Below are 22902 nucleotides of genomic sequence, written 5' to 3'. Positions count from 1 at the left end.
ATTTAGTCCGCAGGCTATTACTTTGTTTGGAGATCGTTACTATCTACCAGATGGCGCTGTTTTTCCCAAGACATGTTTATATTTAATACGGATCAAAGATTCAATTGAATGACGGGCTCTGAAAATGAGTTATTTTCAACAAAGGCCTGATTATCGCATGTCTGAATGATTTTTTTTTTGTCTTGTGGTCCTCTGGGTTTGTTAAGAGTGATTTTTTTTCTCCATGATCTACTCAGTTTGTAGAATGCATCTCAAAAGTCATTCACCGCAATAGAAATGACAAGAAGAGTTTGCAACAACAACGTCACTTTCTTTGTTTCTGCCAGTCTGGTTTAGGTGAGGACACGATAAGAGAAGTAAGCATAGTGTACATATGGATTTTTGCTTGGGATGTACGGGTCTCACGCATTTTTAAAAACATCGGTTCAGATTTTAAAAAACGGCATGTGTGCCGTTCGTATGCTTGGATGTCATTGGTATGCTGTTTTCTGTCATTTCAGGGGCATATTTGTGTGAGGATTTCTGATATGCAGCAATTTACAACAACGCAGAGAGAGTCCTCGTTTTATGTTGGAACAGACGTAGGACTTGTCATTTCACACATAGAATGAAAATTCACAGTCAATTTGTCAGTAACTGTTGATTAACCAAGTATGGAATAAACGATAGGATAACCGATTCTAAATAGATTTGTTCGTGACAGCTCGAGTTATTATTTAAGGATTCATTCCATCCATCCATTATCTAAGCCGCTTTTGCTCACGAGGGTAAGAGAGAAAATCCACGCAGGCACGGAGAGAACATGCAAACTCCACCCAAAAGGCCGGACCCGGAATCAAACCCTGTAACTCTGAACTGTGAGGCCATTGTCCTACCAGGCGTCCTCCGTGCCGCCCTTATTAATAATTAATTACATTAATTTATGTGAAGACAGGGATCATGTTAATGATTTGGAACAATAATTGGGAAACATAATGCAATTTATATAAATCTCTAGCACTGCATTTTCAAATGATCGATTATAGGACACTCCTAGAAAATCACAATGTCCCATCAGAGGTGAACTATTTTCGCAACAGGCCCATGGGTTACTCATGGGTTCCTTGGGGGCTACCTGGTGTCCATGGACACCAAATTGGTGCCCCATAGAATATCAAATCTTCAATGAATGTAACATGTAATCTAGCAGTTTTTTGGAACGCAACAATCAATGCAGCACAGGTAGAACACCCAAACTTGTGCAAAAAAATTGAAATGCTGAATCTCAGAATTGTGAGGCAGACATGCAAACCACCTATGCACCGTGCTTTTTCAGGCAAGTATTTGCTCTAATTAAAGGGACGTGTTACGCTGACGATTAAAATTGGCACTTATATAATAGGTTTGCATGTAAAAATGACTTCAGTACTAAAATGCCCCCGCCTCCAAAAAGACTATAGTGATTTAGGTCGTTTTTCTTTTTTTTTATGATGAGATTTACGACAAATAGGCACGCCCCCTTTTGGAACTCGGGTTGTTATTTTTTTCCGGTCTCAGCGGTCTATGTCACAGCAGGTAGGCAAGTGAGGTAATATTGCTTGCTTTGTCAGTTCTGTTGTCTAAAATGGCGATCGATTACCACCAAAATGCAAATGCACATTACTAGTCTTGTCCACTTCAACCTGTGCAAGTATAAAAGCGTTGTGCACAATAGTTTGGATTTATTGACATCAAACATGAGCTCATCTGATCACTGCCGCAAAATCAAAAATGCTGTGCCGATCCATTCTCCACTTACACAGGCTGAAGTGGACAAGAGCAAGAATGTGCACTTGAACCCCGACTAGTTGTGTCAACTCTCAGAAAGCAGATGGCGGCTGATAGCAGTCAGCAGGTGGGTATGGATCGCGGAGCGGTACATGATTTTAGATGGGGTGGTTTTAGGAGCGTCACTGTTCAAAGAAGCAGTGTACGTTCCTCCCAGCAAATATCTATGTACTTTTGCTCACTTCCACAGTTCCTCATCCTCATATAAATTAGACACGGGGAGGTTAATCTTTTTGATATGTTGAAGTGGTCATAGGTAGGGATTTCCACATGAATTCTGGTGCCAATTTTGACGTGATAAGCAATGAAAGTACAAAGATTTCCAATGGAGAGTTTGCATTCCATCCCTTCAATAACTCAGTGAAGGGCGAAGAGAGCGGAGGGGGCGTGGCCACATTCATTATTAAAAGTAGGCGTTTTTCATGTCTTATTCCAAAATGAATGGATAGAAAAGAAAATAACTAACGTCAGTTTCCAGATCAAAAATATATATAAACTGAGCTTGTTAGTGACAAATGGATCACCTTGGCTGGACAGATAATTTAAGACTATACTACTGCTTTCCCATAGGTTAGTTCCCTCACAACGATTTGCATGATTAGTCTTACATCATCACAAGAGGAACAAAACTCCATAGCAAACCGTGCACACTCTACATATTGCACATTAGTTTCACAAGCTTGACAACTTTTGACGGACGTGTACTTCCTGGTCACACTTTGAAGCAAGCAATACAGCATTAAATAATGTGTAACAATCAATAAAAGAGCGGGAAATTGTTATATAGGAATAGTTACTCGCTAACTCAACAAATGAGAGCCACGTCACCCAGGACTTTTTCTTACCTCCTTGAGCTCCTTCTCCAATTTGACCGCCCGTTGCACGATGGCCCCTCGAACCGCGTACTCCACCCGCTTTATGTTGGGGTTCATAGTGTCCAAAGTGAGCACCTTGCCCCGGCAAGACGCCCCATTGACTTCCATCTGAGACATTTTGTCAACGCTGTGCAGGACTTGTCGCTACCTGAAGCAACAACAAAAAACAAAATAAACCGGTCACGTGTACACAAGGAGGTAAACATGGAAACGGCTGTTTACCAACCGGACAAAGCCAAGAAGGGGGAACGGGCTACGCACGAGTGAAGCGGTGGCGTACACGACCTTCTCCACAAGTGTTCTGAGCTTCAAGTGCCAGTTGAGCCAGTTGCCGTCTCATATTAACACACGCACACACACCACGCACGCCTTCGACCGGCTGAACGCGCTGTTGGTTGACGTCTAACGAACTACAATGAGGCGTGTGATGCCTTCATGGACTGTCGGAAAAAAGCGATTCTTGCGAAACGCACTTAGGGGACACAGCATTAGGTACAGTTTCGCACCCGACCCCCAGAGCTATACGGTATTACAACGTCAACCTTCAAAAAAATCCCATTATCCAAGCCGCTCATCCTCACAAAGGTCAGATATGGCAATGTCTTTTATTCTATGGTGAATTCTGCACGTTTTTATTTTTCTCGCAACGGCTTGAAAGGCAACAAGAGGATGTCATCAGTCGTTCAGTCAGTTAGCTATAATATCCACCCAACAGACACAATAAAGTCATTGTGAATTAACGTCAACGCAACTCACTAAGTAGCAGTCACTCGAGGGGGCCGATCTTTTAATGTTATCGTTTGTCCTGCATTGTCCTACTCGATGTCGATAAAATTTAGGTCAGTGTCTGTATATATGAAACACATTGGGAATAGCGATTGACATTAATCTAATTTACTTAACATTTCTATAAGGTGTATTTGTGCAATGGTATTTTATCGTGTTTTGTTTTGCTTTGTGAAGCGTCTCTGTTAATCTCTGTACGTGCTGTGTTGCCATCGACAGTATCAATCTGCAGACACTGCACAAGATGCACAGTACAATAAAGGGCAATATGTGAAAAACTAACGCCATTACATTATTTTTGAATTAATGTCGAGAGAGATATTTGAAGGAAACAATGTGCATTTCAAAGGCTCAGAGCGTGAGTTTGATTTTGTAGTTGAGTGTTAAGTGTTCAGAATCTGTTTGTGGCCATTAAACCTAACAGATGTCCTGGAAGGGGTGTAGGAAAGACATTTGATACCCTGAAACTAAAAACAGTTTGTGTGCATGCTTGTGGGAATCATCACGCAGCACACAAAGTTTTCTATTGACCCACTGTAGACCATTCTTTACAAAGGCCAAATTGCAAGGATTTGCTTCGCAGCTCAGTTTCCTCAGTGGGAAATCAAACACATTTAGCTAGGATCAAGTTTTATAGAATATGTCTCCACTGACAACAATTGCCATGACTACTAACTAAATAGTTACACATTATGAGTACAACCTTAGGTCCAAAAGAACAATCATGAGATTAAATACACGAACTGCAGCAAAAAATGTCCAAATGGTAATGTCATTTTGTAAGTAATTCAATTAACAATAAATTTATCACTTATTAATCTCAATCACAAAAGTGGGAGTGCAAACAAAATGTTGCGGGAAAAGTCAAATAAAACCTCACCTCAAAAAGCATGTCATTTTTTTCTCCAATGTTTTAACAAGTTTGACAATAGTCGAGCCTCTTTATAATTACATGACAAGTTAGAATTAGAAAAATAATAATCAAGGCTTTATGATGGCGACAGTTTGAGCCGAGAACATCGATTCACTTTAAAGGATTTTTTTTTAACTGAGAACAACTTGAAGGTCAAGAATGGTCAAAGAACGGATGTGTTCTCTAAAATATCACCCGTCGTATATACAATAATACCAATATCAGTGAATACCAAAACATTATAAACATACAATATTGTTAAAGTACTTCACCGTACTTGGCGTGTACTGGCACATTGTGTTGTAATGGAGAAGACTCGAGTACATGCAATGTGCTGACATTTAGGAAAGCAAGTGATGTAAGTCAGCAGGCCTTTTGGGATAAGTGCATGATGCACCCCAGTTCTATTTAAGCTTCAAGGCAAAAGGAGTGTTGCAAACATGAGGGAAAACAAGACACACTGACACAGTCTAGGGATTAGGAAGGTCACTCAACTTTGTGAGGACATTTAGAAACCACAACGTGTTATTTAAATATTGCGGTAAACCTTACATCAAACCGTTTATGTAAAGCAACCTTTGACACGCCCTCAGATAAACGGCCGCTTGCTTGTTGGTGTTCGCAAGCCACCACAGTCAAATATAGTCTGTTATGTGACAGTGTTTTTGCTGAATACATTTTACTAAAGTGACTCTGGATTTCAACAATAATATCACAAAGCTATTGTACAGTCTTAAAGTATCTTGTAAAATAGCGAATTTTGGGGTGGCAAGTGGTTGAGTGGTAAGCAATAAGAATAGTCCATGAGGTGTATACAAAGATAAGGATTTTTTTGTCTGTTTTCCAAGAAGACAAATAATATTCTTTAATAGGAAAAATGAAAAAATTGACAACTCAAGTCAAGCCACTTTGTGGGGCGACTGGTCTCAGATGATCTGAGAGGTGCAGACGCTGTATGATGAGATTTGGCCTGGTGTGGTTAAGGTGGTTTGCGGTCATGCGGCCAGTTGGATGGATTGCCAAATTCTCAGAAATGCCTTTGGAGACAGTTAAAAACAGCGTGCCAACGACACAATCACTTAAAACTTTCAACATCTTCCGCGTTGTTCTGTGTGATGAAACTGTGGAAAGCTTGAAAGGGTATGGTAGAGGCAATCTAATAGCCATCGCAGATGAGAAGAAACAGATTTATGTAGTCTACATCTTGTGCTCCTGGCGGGAAAAAGGAGCATCCAGAAGACTGAACCTCTAAATCCAAGGTGATGAGAGAAACAGACAGGAGAGTACATGATGTGTCTCCTGGTAGGGAAAGGTTAAAGGAGATGCGGTGGTGGAAAGGGTCAGGTGCGTTATCAAATAGAAGGATCTTTGCTAGGCTGAAGGGAAAGGTTTCGAAGACAGCAGTCTTTACAAACAAGACAGGGGCACTTAAAAGACGGACAAGAGGCAGAGCTGTGTGTGACCGGGATTAAGATGTTAAGGTTCTCTTTTCAAGTGACATCATGGTTGGTTTATGTCAACAGAAAGGGGAAACAAAAAAAAACAACAAAAAAAATATAAAAAAATTATATATTAGAATTAGAAATCCCTTTATTGTCAATGTACTCAAGTGTGCAACGAGATTAGATATATATATATATATATATATGTATATATATATATATATATAATCCATTAAATCTCTATCTATTTTAACTTAATGGTCGACAAGGCAAAGAAACATTTATATATAATATAATATATATAATATATAATTTATATATATATAATAGCAAAGTTTTTTTTTGTGATTTCGATTTAATTTTAGTTTGCCTTGATCATGCTGTTATTTATTTCTATTTTATTATCTCACGTTTCACCATGTAAAGCACTTTTGAGTCAAATTCGAAATATGAAAATCATTTCAAAAACTAATTACATTTGTAATAAATTAATTAAACCAAATAAAAAAATGACGGTAAATACAAAGTATAGATTAACGTCTGATAAGTTACAGCATACTTCATTGGTATCATTACAGAGTTTCGACATAAACGCAGTTTAGAAAGAGATGGCTTTTATAGATGCAGTAAAGTAAAAGAATTGCTTAATATACATTTTGGCAGCAAATGAGAAGTCAAAATGGTTGAAACTGGAATCTCAGAGGAACGAATTATCAGTTGTTGTTCATCACATTTAAATTATAGAAATACATTTTCCCCTCAGTTGAAGGACGCAACATTTACTGGACTGGATGTGGTCCAAGTGGACATCGGACTAAAAAAACTTTTATATCTAATTTCAATTGAATCAGACTTAAAATGGTGTTAACTTCCTCACTTCTATATTTATGCACGGCATGTTCTTTTTCTTCACAAGCCGAGTCAAGTTGAACAATTTTACATAACACATTTTCAGAAGAGCACAGTCAAGTTTGAAATTGTGTTCAATACGAATGGAAATGATTAGCTTCTTCCCAGTTAAAATATAATCAAAACAAAAAAGGAATGTTATTATTGTGCGCAACTTGCTGGGAAATTAATAGGCCACCTTGAAACAATTGAGTCAATCGCAACTCGTCTCATGCATGTAGCACAGCAGAATAATTCTGTCCAATGCAGCAATTCGCGGAAACAAGATTTCAGCCCAATCAGATGAAAATATTGAAACATTTTACTCGAATGCCCACCCCTTTTACTGTCTGCTTTGTTTGCATTTGCAAAGGTTAAGTACTGTACCTACATCCAGTTATTCGGTAACCAAATGTATACATATACGTACACATAGTTGCGTTGAGCTGTCCAAAGTAGACTTAACTGCATATTACATCATGAGACGCAGCATATGATTCAACTTCTCATTTATTATAAGGAACAAATGAAAATATAATGCTCATTATTTGCCATTTTCCAATAATTCACATTCACAGAATGTCACTTTAACTTGCCCCCCTGACTATAACCACTCCCATCTCATTTCCATACAATATTGAACTGACGGCAGCTTGGACTTCGGTCTGACTGATGTCCACTGATAATTTAAAACAACATATAATGAAAGTTCCATTCAGGTTTGCTTGGTATTGGCACAACCCACATTGCTATACATCGTCCAAACGGCTGATTTGTCAAGTATTCCCTTGCTAATGATTTCTGTGCTGGATATGAAAACCACTTAGCATCTGCTTTGTGATGTTTTGTGTGGGTTGACATTACGTAAACATCGTGTACATGTGTCCATGACAATGAGAACAGATGGAAATCTGTTACAGTGCAATACCCATGCAATATTACATGCACAAAGACGTTTGTTATCGTCCATTGCTTCATAGTCCTTTTTGCTCCATTACAATACTGACCGCCATCATAAAAAAAAGAAAAAAAAAAGATGACTTCTCTCCTGTCAATAATTAACAGAAACACATGAAGAAAAGCGGCTCAGATAATGGATGGATGATACCTTTCGGTGTGCCAGACTTTAGGTCTGCTGTGAATACAATATAACAGGTTTAAAATTAGAAAAAAAAAGCATGAACATGATGGCTTGTTTAAATTGTTAAAACACAAAAAGCACAAAACAAAAAGCCAATGAAAATCCACACAGACAAGGCAAACAAATTAAAGGTATCCAAAGAGGAATTGTTCGATGAAAGGTGAAAACTATCACAGTCTTAATTGATGACTTTGAACCATTTTCAAAGAAAAACACTGCAGCTCACAGGCAATGCTATATTGTGCTGGAGAGAAGTTTGTTGCCTCTGACAAAAAAAAAATCATGTGATAGATGAGGAAAAAAAATCCTGCTTTTGAAATAGAACTAAACTAAATAAATATAATAATTTCAGCGACAGTCATTGTGAGTGAGTTCATTCTGATCGACTCCTTGTTGTAAATTCCCATTCCTTTGTGGAAAAACAGCATTGACATTCACATTTGCTTTCAGCATTTCCAAATGTATCTGTGCGTCTTGATCAATATAAAACTCCAGGCTTTATATACTGCATCTTAAAAAAACAACAACAAACAAACCAAAAAAAAACAACAAAAAGCAAGGCAACTTAATGTTTCAGTATGTTTGAAAACGGATTCTGTTCTAATAAAATGTCTACTTTGTCAACGAGTCTCTTAAATAACAGTATCACTACTTTAGTCACACTTCTTACGTTATCATTGAGGATAGTGACGTGATAAAAACAGTTAAGTGAAAGAAAAATGGTTGAACCTTCTTCAAGGATTTGATGGCACTGACCATTGATGAGGATGTCGGGCAGTAATAGTCTTAACCAGTGTATGTGTGTGTAGAGATAAGTAAACAATTTCAGTTGGGGCTGCAATGTCCACGAAAGTGGTAAATTGTTCCTTCTAAAAAAAATAAAATAAAAGGTATGCAACACAAGAGTATTTTGCTCATAGGTCATTTCATGGCTTGAAGGGGGCCGGTCAGATGAAAAATCATCCTTGCACCAGCTTTTCAAATGTTTCCTCCGTGTTACATCCGCGCCGCTAATGGCGCCAGCGAACAAGTTAGCGTTCCAACACCTGGCATCTGCTTCCTGGTCCTAGTCCACCTTCCCGTTCTCATGAGGCACCACTTTGGTCCGGCGTGCCGACTGCAGCACTTTGTAGCAGCCTCGAGCAATCTTGTGCATCCACATAATGTTCATGATGTCCAAGCAGATGCTGGAGCAGATCCACGCCAGGCGTCCGCCGTAGGGCACCAGGTAAAAGGCCTCAGTGCCGTAAACGGCATACATGCGGCTGTAGTAGACCGGCATGACGGCCACGCGCACCATGAAGAACACAACTGCCATGGCTACGCCGTTCGCCATGTTGGCTGGGGAAGTCCTCGGGTAACCTAGAACCTCAAAGAACCAGCTGCAACAGTAACAACAACAACACATTCAAGATGCATTGCTTCAACAAAGCAAATTTCCTTGACACAAAGTACTACTTTCCTATTAGGTAGCGCTTTGGCGCCATCTTGTAGCATCTTTGGGCATTACAGAAAGCACAATGATGTGAAAAACAAAAACACAAATTGGGGCGTTTCTAGCAAAGCGCTGATAAATTCAACTCCCAAAAAAGTGCAAATAGGTGAATTTGTGAAGAGCGGACCACAACTACCCTTGGTGGCGTTTATTTCTTTTAAGGGCTGAATAATTCAAATTGAATCACGCAGTAAGCAATGCATTTCTTAAATTGCAAATGCTGCAATTTGGAATAAAAACTGCCTCGTTTTGGTAGGAAGTTTTTTTTTTATTATGTACATTTTATTCATTTATAGTTTTATGCATTATTGTTGAAATCTGATTCATGACTGATTTATGTTGACGTCATACTTGTTGACTAGAATTTTGTGAGGTTGTCATAGTGAACGCTTAAAAGACTGCAAGCAAAAGTAGTTCAGTGAGTTAACAATTATAATTGAAGATGATGAATAAAGTCTCTGTCAGAATTTTCGAGAGGAGAGGTTAATGGCGCAGTCACCGGAGTGAGACTAAAAATTCAGCCAATTGGTGAGTAACTTATTTGGTTCATTGACGTTAATTTTCCATCACGCTAACTAAGGCAGATGTAATATTTAGCACGAGGGCAGTTTGCATGGTGTTCACATCGCATTTTTTTCAATAAAAACGCAGCATTACAGCTAGTAACATGCATTTGTGCACTCAGCTGCAGAAAGGCATTTGTGGTGGTGAGGTTATGTTGACGTCGGCAGAGAGCGTTACATTCGGTTAAGTTTTCATTTTTTTGGTGTTTTGGAACATTTTGAACCGAGCTGGAAAAGATCACTTCAAAGGAGTTGTGTTTAAATGGGAAGCATAAAAGTATGCATACATATTTTGAGATGCTCTAAATTTAATAAAAGGATTTTGCAGCAGATCTGATAGTGTGTTATTTGTTTCATTTACAATCTGCATAATTTGCAAAGCAGGTAATGTAAAAATAATATTATTGACTGCAAAACATTTTCCAACAAGTAATTGTATTATTTATTTACCGGCAATTTTAGTTGCCGGGTAAGTACACTAATTTATTACAGCACAAGAAATAGTTGTAAATTAGATTACAATAAATTGTAGTTTTCTTTAAAAAAAAATAAAAAATATGTATTTTTATACAGCAAAAACTTGTAAAACATTGGCAGTAATATGTTTTTATTTATTAATTTAATTTATTTAAATTTTTGCAGCAATGAAATTTGAGTTTACTATACTTTGCTGGCAATTATCTTTTTTACTGTAAATTCTACAGTCAATTTTTTTAGAGTGAATAAGCCTAACCTTTAAGAGCAAAACATTTCCGCAGCATAAAATTTATATTGCTCATTATTGTACAACAGATTAATTTGTTGCTTTCGAAGGAAAAGTGGAGGTTGATCATCATTCTGGAACGGATCGGTCTTTTGCCTTCGTACAAACACACAGGCATGAAAACAATCACTTGAAAATGAGTCTCGTGAGGAACATTGAAAGTGCGAATATCTGACTAAAACAACAATGCACCCTTGTCGCATTTGTAAACACTTCTCGACCCCCAACGCTCCAAATCATGTTTTGAGGTAAAACTGTCACAAGTGCTACAAATTTGAGGTCTGATTCCTGAGAGCCACTCGCCAACAGGATGGTACGTACCGTTGGTTCACACATGGGGTAGAAAACTCGGCGAGCAGACGGAAGTTAGCAAAATAAGGCAACATGCCTTGGCCCTGCAAGGAGAGCAAAAAGAGGAGAACAACGTAGACGTAAAAAGGTACAAAGCAAAAAAAACAAGATGAGACAAGATCAAGTGGAGGACGTGCTCACCACTGACATAATTAAGATTCCAAGAGACATAACAAGATAAATCAAATTTCACACCTTTTGTATGCACTTTTACAAGAGGTAATTACCGTACTTAAATCATGTTTAATGGTCAAGTCACGACAAACGGAAGAAAATGATCGCTACATGGTTAACTTGGATTTATGCTTTATGCAGAACATCAAGTTCAACTATGAAGCGTTGAACATTCCTGACAACCAGTTTGGTTGCATTTGCAGTCCTCTTTGACAGTCTGTTGATCCCATTATACCTTAATGATTTTTTTTTTTTTAAACAATTACACACAAAAGTGCACTTACTGCCTTAATTGTACTATTTTATCTTTTAGCAGACAAAAGCAACTTTTCAGTGAATATTATGTGGTGTACTCACAAGGTTGGCATGACGTTTGTTACTTATTTCTGCTATCCTCAATTGGATGAAAATTTGACAAACATCACAATCATAGCCATGAAGACATAGAGCGCCCATTTGAGGCGCAGATCACTAAAAATGTCGCATTCTTGTATGAATTTCATTGATATTTTATTTGATCATAATAGCTATGTTTATCTTGTGAAATATGGATGTTGAGTCATCATTAAGATATTAAAAATAAAAAGTAATCACGGTGTGATATTGTTTGATTGATGGCCATTCTTACCTACGTCAGGCTTTCTGTGCACATTTTTCAAAGTGAATCTGCAAGTTTTTTTTTTTGGTTTGGCATTGTATATAAGAAATGTATAAAAGTAACATCATTTAATATGTCAGAAAACTGCAATCACTCATCACAATCAAAATATATGTGGACATCAGAAATCGTTCCAATAGTTTAGCGTTTCCTCATTAAGCGACACAAGCTTGAGCATCTCTATGCAGAGAAAAACGGGATAGGCGACATTTTCCGACATTGAGACGATCCCTGACACAATCACAGAACAGCACGTGAGCAGGGACATATACATTACATTCTTCCTCAACAGCAACATATAAGCTGAAGGAGTGCTGAATCATGTGATTTGTTATCAATGTCACACACTCACTGGCCACAACATTAGGTACACCTTCGCTATTTAATGAGATTCAGTACAAGATCTATATCTGCCTTAACTAAGATAACATTGCAAGTTTGGATTCACAAGTTCCTTGTTTTAAGTTTACTACACAAGGGAAATAAAATAGCACGATGCAGGCCAAACAAATCAATAACTTTTCAAATAGCAATAAAAACACAATATTATCCTTGTAAAGGCAGAATTGTTTCTATTTGAATCTCAATATTGCATTTAATTCTCTGTCCGGTAAGCACATTAAGACTCTTGGCCTGTCTTTGATCACCATAGAAAAAGGAAACTTACCTCCAGGCTGAAATAAAAGTGTCATTACAACATACTTACTAAGGAATACATAACAGTGTTCGGCCTGTGTACAATACTTTCCACCTTAGCGCGAGCACGCTAGTACCTCTAGGAACTGGTAAGTCCATACTGTGACTGGGCATCACATCTGCGCAGTGCAACCAAACAGCAATAACAGCAGACAAGACAGGAATAAAATAAGGAGGAGGTCACCATCTAGCTCAAACGCTCCTTTAACGACACACACATACACATACGCGTCTTTTTCGGTAGTTTTTGCATGAACTGTTTATACACAGGTCAACTTGGTAGTCTTTGCATGTTGCGATAATGTTAAAAAGACAGAGACAGAAAGATTAGAACAACAACACAAAAACAACAACAAAAAAGTGCAATGCCGCTACATACTGGACGCAAATATGAATTGACAAAGACAAACATTTAGAAATTGAGCATGCATCTTATCGTCCCGCAGGAGGCATAATATTATGGTTTTCATATTGGTGCAATTTAAAAACAGAAAATCACTCTTCTCATCAAGACCACAGCAAGAGTGATGAAGGAGGACAACAATGAAAACAAGCCTTTAAAAATAAATAAATAAAAAAAGACGCTAACTTGTACATTTGTAATTTTAAGTGAACACCCACACAGAGACACACGCTGGAACGATAAAACTAATAAAACTTTGACAACAAGTGACAAGTTTGACTCCTTATCAAAGTAAAGCAAACGCAAATGACATCTATAGGGTGGACACAATTTGGTTCTCATCAGTTGGAGGGATAAAAAAAACTTTTGTACCAGATTATATTTCTACAAAAGACAGTCATGAGTGTCCAGTGACAGTATGGATGTCTCCAAACTCTTAAAAGTGCTTGTTCTGCTTGCCCAAAATAGACCTTTCAACCAAACTGTGTTGCAATATTGACTTAATTTGTATTATGAGACAGAAATAAGGACTCCTGTTTAGACTTGCTGATGCTCGGCTCACAGAACTGTTCTTAGTTTATACTGAAAAGCACATTCATCACCCGCGCAAAAGAATTGGTGACATTTTACCACATATTTCTGCTGCCCCCACGTGGCTAAAAAGGGAACTCGTAGTTGGGACGAGTGATATTAGAAAACGGGGATGCATGCTGCGCAAGCATCTTGATGACAATGGTATGATCGAAATGGAAGCAAACAAATGGATGGAATGGACGTGCATCACGTGATTACTCTGATATCCAGCCACTGATTACAGTGTTACTGTGTAATATTATTATACTTAAAAGGTTTTACCCAATAAGACAAGACTCCAGTGCGAGAACTGTACAGCCTTTTGAAAAGAAAACCTTTTTTTGAAGGGCCAATAACAAGCATTTAACGGCTTTGCCAGTTTTCTCTTTAGAGGAAAAGTGCGAGGAAGAGAGAGAAGCGTAACGAGTCTCCGGCACAAAAACAGATGGCAAACACTATTGCAGATATGCAGCCAGTTGTGAGGTTAAACACAATTTGTTAACATGCACGGTAACAAGAAACCTGAAGGGCCCTGCTGTCGGCATGCAAAGCAGGTGTTGCGCTAAAACTCAAGAGTGCATTGAGAGAAGGGGTCGGGGAGGCAGGAAAATGAAGGACAGGAAGTATAAGAAGACGTGAGCCAGCGAGGGTAGGGGTGGGTACAACAGCCAATACCATCGTTGAGCATTCCATGCAAAAAATGCCATGTAGTCCATCAGTTCCATAACCGTTATGCGACTGATGATTTTGACAATTTGAGAGCAAACCAAGAGTGAACAGCAGTTGTGCTAAAAGACTCGGCGCACTCAGCACAGAGGTCTTAGTGAGTGACAACCCCTCAACAGAGGAGTGATAATATTGAGACTTATGTCAGAAACGGAACACTTTTTATGTCTGAAAGTGGGGTTCAAGAGTGTGTGTTTCAGTGGCGTGCAGTTAGGGCCTTCAAATGCCTTCTCTGTCGACTCAAACACTATCAGAAGAACTATTCACAGTGTGTTTCTTGGCTGCACAGCTTCTAGTTGGTTGTGTGCGTATTTTCTTTGGTCTAATCACATTTAAGCCTCTGTGTTTATGCAAATGTAATTGTCAAATGTTTCTTTTTAACTCATATACTGCCATTGACGGCTAAAGACGTCAACGATCCATTTTCAGCTTGTAATGATCAAATTTAAGATTCACTAAGCAAGGCCTGCTCGCTGGCGTCTGCATTCTTTCGTCCTCTGATCGGTTCAGATATGTTTGTGCTTATAAAGTGCAACAGAGATTGATTTACGGGGGAGAATGATGTCAGACGAGTTTAAAAATTCATTTTCAAGGTGCACTTTTAAAGATAACTTTATGAGTCACGGACAACTGACCCCATTGCTGTCTGGCTTGTGTCAACCTGGAAATTGATTTTTTTCGGGGCACTTTGAGAGCAGAATAGTCTAGCGGAAGAGTTAATTTTACACCGAGAGGCAAGAGTGAGTGAGTTTGAAGTAGAGGTTTGAACTTGTTTGCCGTAGCGTCCTCTTACTCCCAACCATGTTCACTGACTTGCCTTCGTCAGATGAACTTACAACTTACCAAGTTTAATAAGTAAACGTCTAGACGGCCATGACACTGCTGTTCACCCTTGATTGTCTCCTTCCCATCTTGCCTGCATGTTCTGCTATTGGACAATAAGGCACTCACCAGTACATAGTAGTAAGCATACAACGCTGCCAGATGGTGCACTACAAAAAACTTGTCTCCTATCGCTTTCCAATAGTAAAATATTAGCAACAGATCTGGAAAACAGAAAGATAAGATGGGGAGGGAGAGAGAGAGTGGGAGGGGCTATTAAAAGAAGAAATTGTACAGCTGATTAACACATTACCAGAGAGGCTTTCCTTACCAGATATGAGGTAGCCTGTTGTAATAGCAACATTAGTCTTCACGAGCGTCGGATCTCCCCTGTGGGAAAAGCACATGATGTTTATTTGAACATTTTAATATCCTTTTTATGATTGAGTGTTTGGTGTTGCACACTGAGGCCAGTTGGGAAAAGCTCCTTTCCATAAATATGTTTTTAACCCATTTGCACAGTCCTGGGCTTAAATGGACGCTCAAATGAAGATAAAAGTGGTTTAAAACAAAAAACAAAAGGTGCTCTCTCCTGAGTGAAGAACAATCTGTTTATTTAACAATAAATGGCTACAGTCAAAGGAACAAAGAAGAGACTAGTTTCACGCTTCAATGTTAATTTCGCGTATGACAATCTGCTCATCTACAAACAGTGAAATTTGCTCCCAAAATATTGACACAAAATGTTTCCACATCTCAGTGTGTGCTTCCGACAACACCGGTTATGAAAAAAACCTGAAATGTTTTATAGTATAACAGCGATTGGCTCTGATTTTGGATCATGTAATCGGATTGGGAGAACTCTAGTGGAAAAAGTTTTGAATGTGTCGCTACACTAGTCCAGCAAAAAAAAGGCCACGATTCAGACTGATGTCCAGATTTTGCTTTTTTATTTCTCCTTCTGCTCCGATGAGGTTAGGAAATCACGAGACACCGTGAAAACCATAAGTACATATAGGATCACATCAAATGTAATCAATAAACTAAATAAAAATAAAGAAAGCACAATTACCAAGTGTGTATACTTTATATCTCATTCTTTCAATTCTGTCAGTATGGAGTGCTAGGTGTATAATTTTGACGTTAAAATGTACTCAATACATTTTGAAACAAGCCTGTGACATAAAATTTTGAAAAAGTGAAACAATATGAATACTTTGCGGAAGCACTTTAATTATCACGGATCAGAATTAGAATCAGAATGACCTTTATCGTCATTATATTCAGTGTACAACAACAGAGAGCTTCCTGTCTCCAGTGCAAATATAAATAATAAAATAAAATAATAATAAATAAATAAAAATAATTACATTTTTAAATAATTCTTGAAATCAGTTATAAAATTAATTTTCTGGGGGAAAAATACTTAAAGGGAAAGTCAACCCCAATTTTTTTTTTTTTTTGCAATAATATGTTCTACGTGCCTTTGACTAGTCATGGCCTTCTGATTAACATTGCGTTTGTGGAATGTGAGTTATGCAGGGAAATCCATCCGTTTTTAGTCATCTCAGGCGTCGGCCATTTTGTCACTTTCTGCCAACTGAAAATGACAGCACAGTTGCTCAGGGCACAGGTAACGACTAATCATGGTTCCCGTGTTTTCTGAAGCCGAAACAAGAAAATGTCTGCCAACTGACATGACATTTTATTTTTTACTGCTTAACTCATATTTCATAAACGTAATATTAACAAGACTGCCGTGTTTCTAGACTAGTCCGACTGCATTGAACATAGTCTTGATAAAAAAAAGTTGATTTACGTCCTATTTAAAAAATAGAAAAGGGTACACAAAGTCAAATCATTTTACAAACACTTACCAGACTGGGTCTTCGTTGACAGCGCCATCAAAGAACAAAATGTAAAGACAGAAGATCCCCACTAACAGTGCGTGAAGAGTCGATACTGTCCTGAAAATAAATTACATTTTTTTTTTAAAAAAAACCTACAATCAAGCAAGAGTGGTCAGGTGACACAGTGACATCCGCATTGAGTGCTAAGTCATGGCAGAACGTAGCCTGGACCCATCACCACTAATCATTACATTTTATTTGCCCCTCATAAACCAAGCAGCCATTTTAATTTCATGAGTGCTATCATGAGTAATAAAGCGATAAGGAGTGACGATGAAAATGAGTGAGTCATGCACATTGGCGAGTGTGGAATTCTATCTGTTGTATCCAGTCCAAGCAATCTGCTCAACAATGTTCCCAAGGCGCTCCAAGATCTCAGCACAGGATGTATATTCTGCAATGTTCCCAGAACAAATTGGCACATAACGTCGACAAATGTTGCCTGGCCTTTAAATTGGGTCGATAAATACCATAAAGCGATCGGGACATAGCAAATTTGGCTGATGAATGAACTGTTTTTTTCTTTTTACATTATAAGTGTGCAATTAATTCCCTTTTATTTTCAACTGGTGACTGTGGCTGCACGGACAGATTGGAAAAATGTTAAATTGCAACCATTGACCAATTCTAAAAATTATTTTTCCAGCATGTTTAATGTCGGAATGGCAGAGTAAGAATTCAGATTTTTATCAGAAAATGTGTGAATAGGAATAATAGTTGCTAATGCTAAATACAATTTCAAAATTGCTTTTACTTGTCTGTTTGCTCCACCAAAGTTTAGCCCACGATACACGTAGCGATGCATCTATGTTGTGGTACTTTGACCCTTTATGCATACAATGGCAGAGCAACAACATGTAGGCAGACAATATAAAAAAATTGGACTCTCAGTCATATCCTTAGTGTAAAACGACTAAAATTAGTGCTGCAGTGATAAGCTCCGAGAAAAGTGTAATGCTTAAGATGTTATAAACACTACTAAAGTTTAGGATCAAGTGAGATTCATAACGCCTTAATTAAGAGTAAATCCCTCTGTCTGTCTTATACTGCTGAGCTTTGGCGAGCACATCAGGACGAGTAGCAGTTAATTGATGCATTGAGAGAAAAACTACCTAATTACCTCTATACTGTACGTTTTTATATATTACAATATGGAGTGCTATTTTTCCTCATGAAAGACACACCTCAGCATTTTTTGTGGGGAATGCTGGAACAGATTAATGGCATTTCCATTCATTTCAATGGGAAAAGCTTATTTGATTTACAAACCACTACAGAATTAATTACATTTAAATCTCACAGTACCACTACTACTACTATACTGCTATAGGCGGTGCCGTTGTAGCTACTGGCTGGTTGATTCTTGCTTATGCTTAAAACCCAAAAGCATTTTTATTTTTTATTTTATATGTATTATTATGTGAAAGCTACTTTTTTTTGACTCGCTGTTACATCTGCAACACCGTTGAGCGGCGATTCAACTGCAAAAGCAGTGGCCGACGGTTGGAGACTCATGAAAACTAGTTGTCATAGTTACGGACTCAAGTAGCTCAATTAGGTGCACAGTGCGCTTATATACCAGTACCACAATTAACTTAATTAAGACATATGTGAATTTTCTGTGGACATATTCAAATGAGACTCGTCAAGGCTTTGAATCTCAATTTGAGTGTCGCGAGCCGCTCACCTCGAGTTCCATTCCACCTTCTGCTTGTCGCTGAGGCCGAGGAAGCCCGGGCTGATGCGCGTCGACACCCAGGGGCTGACTTTGTGGAAGAGCCACTGGAAAGTGAAGAAGCTGGTCACCGAGATGGTGAGGATAAACTGGCTGAACGGGTCCATGGCCACCCGGCTCCACTACAAAGAGAAGAGAAGAAGAATTTTTCTTCGTCATCTTATATATTGTACATATATATGGAGACCGCGTAATAGATGAGATGACGGACAGATAAAATCACCAGAGTAGTGAAGAGATAATCTGTGCACCGAACAGCAAGCAAACACAGCCTGTCGTGTCTTCACACATGGCCTGTTGGTGTGTGAAATCTCACATTTGGACCTGCTGTTCGCTGTTGCTCAGCTGAATCTAGTCTGGAACGTGAAACAATCATTTCCAGAAAACATGACGTGTTTTGAGGCACGATGAGTAATTTATTCTTGAGCACGCTATTCTTTTTGTCAGGTACAAAATGACCTGAAATTCTAGCCACTTGTATTTTAATTCCGCTACATCCACATCTTTGATGGTTCGCATCTTTGCACACACTGAATTTATGAACAAGCATTATTGTTCCTTTTTTTAATCATATTTATTTTATCTTCTGTTATTTTTACAAGTCTTGGGACTTACTGGGTTAGCCTTAGACCTTGGAGATTGTATTTGGTCTCATGTCATGTGCAAATGTGTTTTGGCCCAACAAAAAGTCTGGTTTTTTTTTTGTTGTTTTTTTTATCCGTGAATTTTGAGGAAAGGAAAACTCCTTGAACACTCAACATCAAATATACCTTGAAGGGAAAATGGGAAAATACATTAGTAAGAAAGAAAAAAAAAAAAATCACAATTAAAAATGATAAAAACAAACGCCAGCTGTTCCTACGCGTGTTAGCCTTTTAGGGGCTGTGTAGGGAAAGTTGTGATTCAACTAAATTCACACATTGGGAAGACTTTGTGCCTTTGAGTATTGTTATATTACGCTGCATTTCCATAATATTCATTATTTAATGAACTATAACTCCCAAAGTTTATGCTAATTTTCATTAGCATGCTAATGAGTTATAAGGTTGCCTTTAGCATTAGCACAAGCAATTATTTATTTTTATTTTTTTAATAAAGCATGTTTTGTGTTTAAAAACACAATGTGTGTAATGCTTTCACTTGTGTGTTTAGTTTTTTAGTAAACTCCAACTGGGTGTCCACCAGCGAATATGATCCAAACAGACAGTTATCGTCTATTTGATTTGATATAGTTAGCATCTTTAAAATAAAAATAAGAGTGCTGTCAAGATATTAAATCTTTTAGACTAATAATCGCAAAGAAATTCCGTAATTAATTGCAATTAATCACATTTTTCAACAATTTTTTTTAAAGCTTGTAACAGGTATTTACGTGAATAATATCTTGGAATGAATGTAAAATCACCCAATATGAAGTGTATTTTAAATCAAAGACTGTTCTAATAGCTTTCTTAGACCCATGAATATGATATAAACGGAGTCTAGCAATTCTCCAAACTTTCACAATACATTTAGTTTTCCCGACAAGCACCAACCCTCCAGCAGTGTTGGTTTGCAAGGCCCAGTGGTAACTTGAACACAGTGTTTTGTTCTGAGATGATGTGCTCATGATGTACAGCTAATATCTGAATTTGGCTTTGCAAAGTACGCAAATTATTTCTGAAGTACTAAATAAAACTGAGTTAATTGCGTTAAAATATTTAACAGCGTGAATTTTTTTTATTAATCTTGAGCTAATGCTTTCATTTTGACAGCCGTAAAATGAATAAATCAAATAAAAATATTTTCCAGTTTAGACCATTTTTGTTATAGTCTTAATGTGTACTGTCCGTCAATGGGCACATACACAGTACGTAATTTTATACCCGTCTCAATAATGGTGCTACTTAGCCTAAAGATAAACGATACACTTCACTGAAAGAACGAAGCCAAGACAAAAAGTCACGAAGCAAGTACTGTAGAAGGGTTTTCTTTAGCTCGCCTCTAAATCAATGAGCATGCAGACTTTTATTTAGCAGGATGCAGCGTAGGGAGGACTTTTAGAAGATGGACTCTTGGTTAAGACTTGCGGTGTCAGTATTAATTGATTAATTGAGAACTGATGGATTATCAAATTAATCGACAACCATTTTAATATTGAAGTCGTCATTTATAGCAATGGATTAACTTCAAATTGTCCAAATCCTGATTTCAGCCTCTCAACAGTAATTATTGTCGGATTTCTGCAGTTCTCCATGAAAGCAGACTGATTATCAAACACATGCTTTTACTCTGGAAAACAATGACCGAACAGTAACTGAATCAGTTTCAAAAAGTTTGATGACTATAATATCAGTCCCTTTCATGTGATATTTCTTCATTATGATTTAGTTTTTAAATCACTTATCATAACCAAATAAACAACATTTCGTTATTTGGTTTATAAATCAAACCAATCAGTCAAATTTCTTTTGTAGTACACGTTCATGCAAAGATCACGTTGCCTTCAAGGGCAAATAGTCCGGATCCACTTCAAGATAGTCAACAAAAGCAAATGGTGGACAATGTGATAATGGCAAATAAAAATATGGCACTTAAACATATGCCCCATTGTTCTTTTCCATAAGAAAATATTTTATTAAGAGTAATTTTGCAACATTATAAGATGCACTTGGCTTTTATTTGTCAACAGACTTACCGTAGGTCAGGTTGGAATAACACATCTGCCAATGAATGCCAATGAGCATATTGGTTTTAAAATCAAGTTTAACTATTTTACGTATTGATGCATATAAAATATCACATTGGGCTAAAGCAGATGCAAAAGAAAAGGCCAAATTGAAGTTTAAATTAAAAGTTCCACTGGTGTGGCACCGAAGCACTCCTGAATGCGATCCTTGACTGCTGTGAAAAGGCCTTGAGATGGTCATATAACAACAACGATAGTGGCACTTGACTGTAAACTTGGTGACCTACATACAAATACCACAAAATGGCCCTTATATAGTCTATTGAGCAATATTCAGAATTGAGATATACTGCATTTCCTTGTGTTGCTCACTGAAAGTTCAGACTGTTTGAGGTCTAAAATACACTTGTCATCCTTAGAAAATTGGGCAAGAATGGATTTGGAGAAAAATGTAGTCATAATTTTATTATGAGAGGCATACGGTATTTCTGCACTGAAAAAAATAACATATAAATGAATTTGGAGAGAGCTGTAGTCTATATGTAAAACATGTCACTGAGACATATTTCCTTGTGCTACAAGCTTCATGTTCAGACTGTACATTGGGCTAAAAATTCCCTTGCGTAAGAATTATTATGAGCAGCATACAGTAAATTCCTTCCAGAAGAAAATATGTAAAAATGAAGAGAAATGTAGTCTATTTCAGTATTATGTGACTCCGATGTCTTTTCTTGTTTTGTCACATGTTCAGACTTTACATTGAGCAATATGCTTGTGTAAGACGTGTTGCTTTGTTATTGTTATGAAAAATCATACAGTATTTTCTTCCAGGCAAAGAAATAATAATTTGAAGAGAAATTCAGTGATTTTCAATATGATGTGACTCAGACGTTTCCTTGTGTTTCCTGCTTCACGTTCGGACTATATATCGGGTAAAATGCGCTTGCGTAAAACGCGTTGAGGGGGAAACCGTCTGCCCGCCACGTACAACCTATAACTTCGCTTTCAGCATCAAATTCCTCCAGCCAGACAACGGGGTTTCTCTGTCACACTCATACACACTTACGATGCTATCACTTTCTTTTCGACAAGCAAAACCTCCGCGCAAGGTCGAATCACGTCGAATTGCCTTGGCGGGCTTGACGTCGCCTGGTGTATTGGGGTGGGGGGGGGACATATGCTTACCTTACGACTTTCATGAAGACGCCCTGTTTCGTTCTCCCACAGCTACTTAGGATCTCGCTGCTGCAAGCGGAGGTGCACACGCCGTGTCATATCCACGGCTATCATATCGATCCATGCTGGATCAACAACATACACGCATAACTAGCTAAACAGTAGCGTGGGACACGGACGGCCTTGGGGAGCTCCTCATCCGCGTCAGCCATGCAGTGTTTATCCACAAACCGTGTTGATAGCTAACGTGCATATTTGCAGTGGTTCCATGAATGTTTTTTTTAGGGGATTGTTGTGATTGGTGCGTGCTTGCTTGTGGCAGGGCCCGCCCCAATTTA

At 38.0% G+C, this 22902-nt stretch overlaps 2 protein-coding genes across 4 annotated transcripts in view; both read right to left on the bottom strand.

Annotated features, from left to right (window-relative positions):
- The window catches only part of LOC148318153 (alanine aminotransferase 2-like), a 19569-nt gene extending 8504 nt beyond the window's left edge, over window positions 1-11065 (bottom strand). The window contains exons 1-2 of one of the 3 annotated variants that reach the window (XM_088283577.1): window positions 10994-11065; window positions 2652-2829 (exon numbers count right to left, since the gene is read on the bottom strand). In XM_088283577.1, coding sequence (XP_088139703.1) covers window positions 2652-2798 — 147 coding nt within the window. In that variant the 5' untranslated portion in view covers window positions 2799-2829; window positions 10994-11065. Of the gene's footprint in view, window positions 1-2651; window positions 2830-2907; window positions 3106-10993 lie in introns of those variants that run through there. The other 2 variants (XM_088283575.1, XM_088283576.1) reach the window with 2 other exon arrangements.
- On the bottom strand, window positions 7203-22902 carry tlcd4a (TLC domain containing 4a). The gene is made up of 7 exons (XM_088283579.1): window positions 22574-22902; window positions 18673-18842; window positions 16953-17042; window positions 15407-15465; window positions 15205-15299; window positions 10994-11067; window positions 7203-9233 (listed from the first exon to the last, which is right to left on the bottom strand). The coding sequence occupies exons 2-7, from the start codon at window positions 18825-18827 to the stop codon at window positions 8918-8920; spliced, it is 789 nt and encodes a 262-aa protein (XP_088139705.1). The 5' UTR covers window positions 18828-18842; window positions 22574-22902; the 3' UTR covers window positions 7203-8917.

Source organism: Idiotropiscis lumnitzeri, chromosome 19, assembly GCF_059441095.1.
Source record: "Idiotropiscis lumnitzeri isolate Australia: NSW breed Sydney's pygmy pipehorse chromosome 19, RoL_Ilum_1.0, whole genome shotgun sequence".
Classification (NCBI taxonomy): Eukaryota; Metazoa; Chordata; class Actinopteri; order Syngnathiformes; family Syngnathidae; genus Idiotropiscis; species Idiotropiscis lumnitzeri.
Note: the sequence above shows the minus strand (reverse complement) of the source record. Positions and strands in the feature narration are given on the sequence as shown.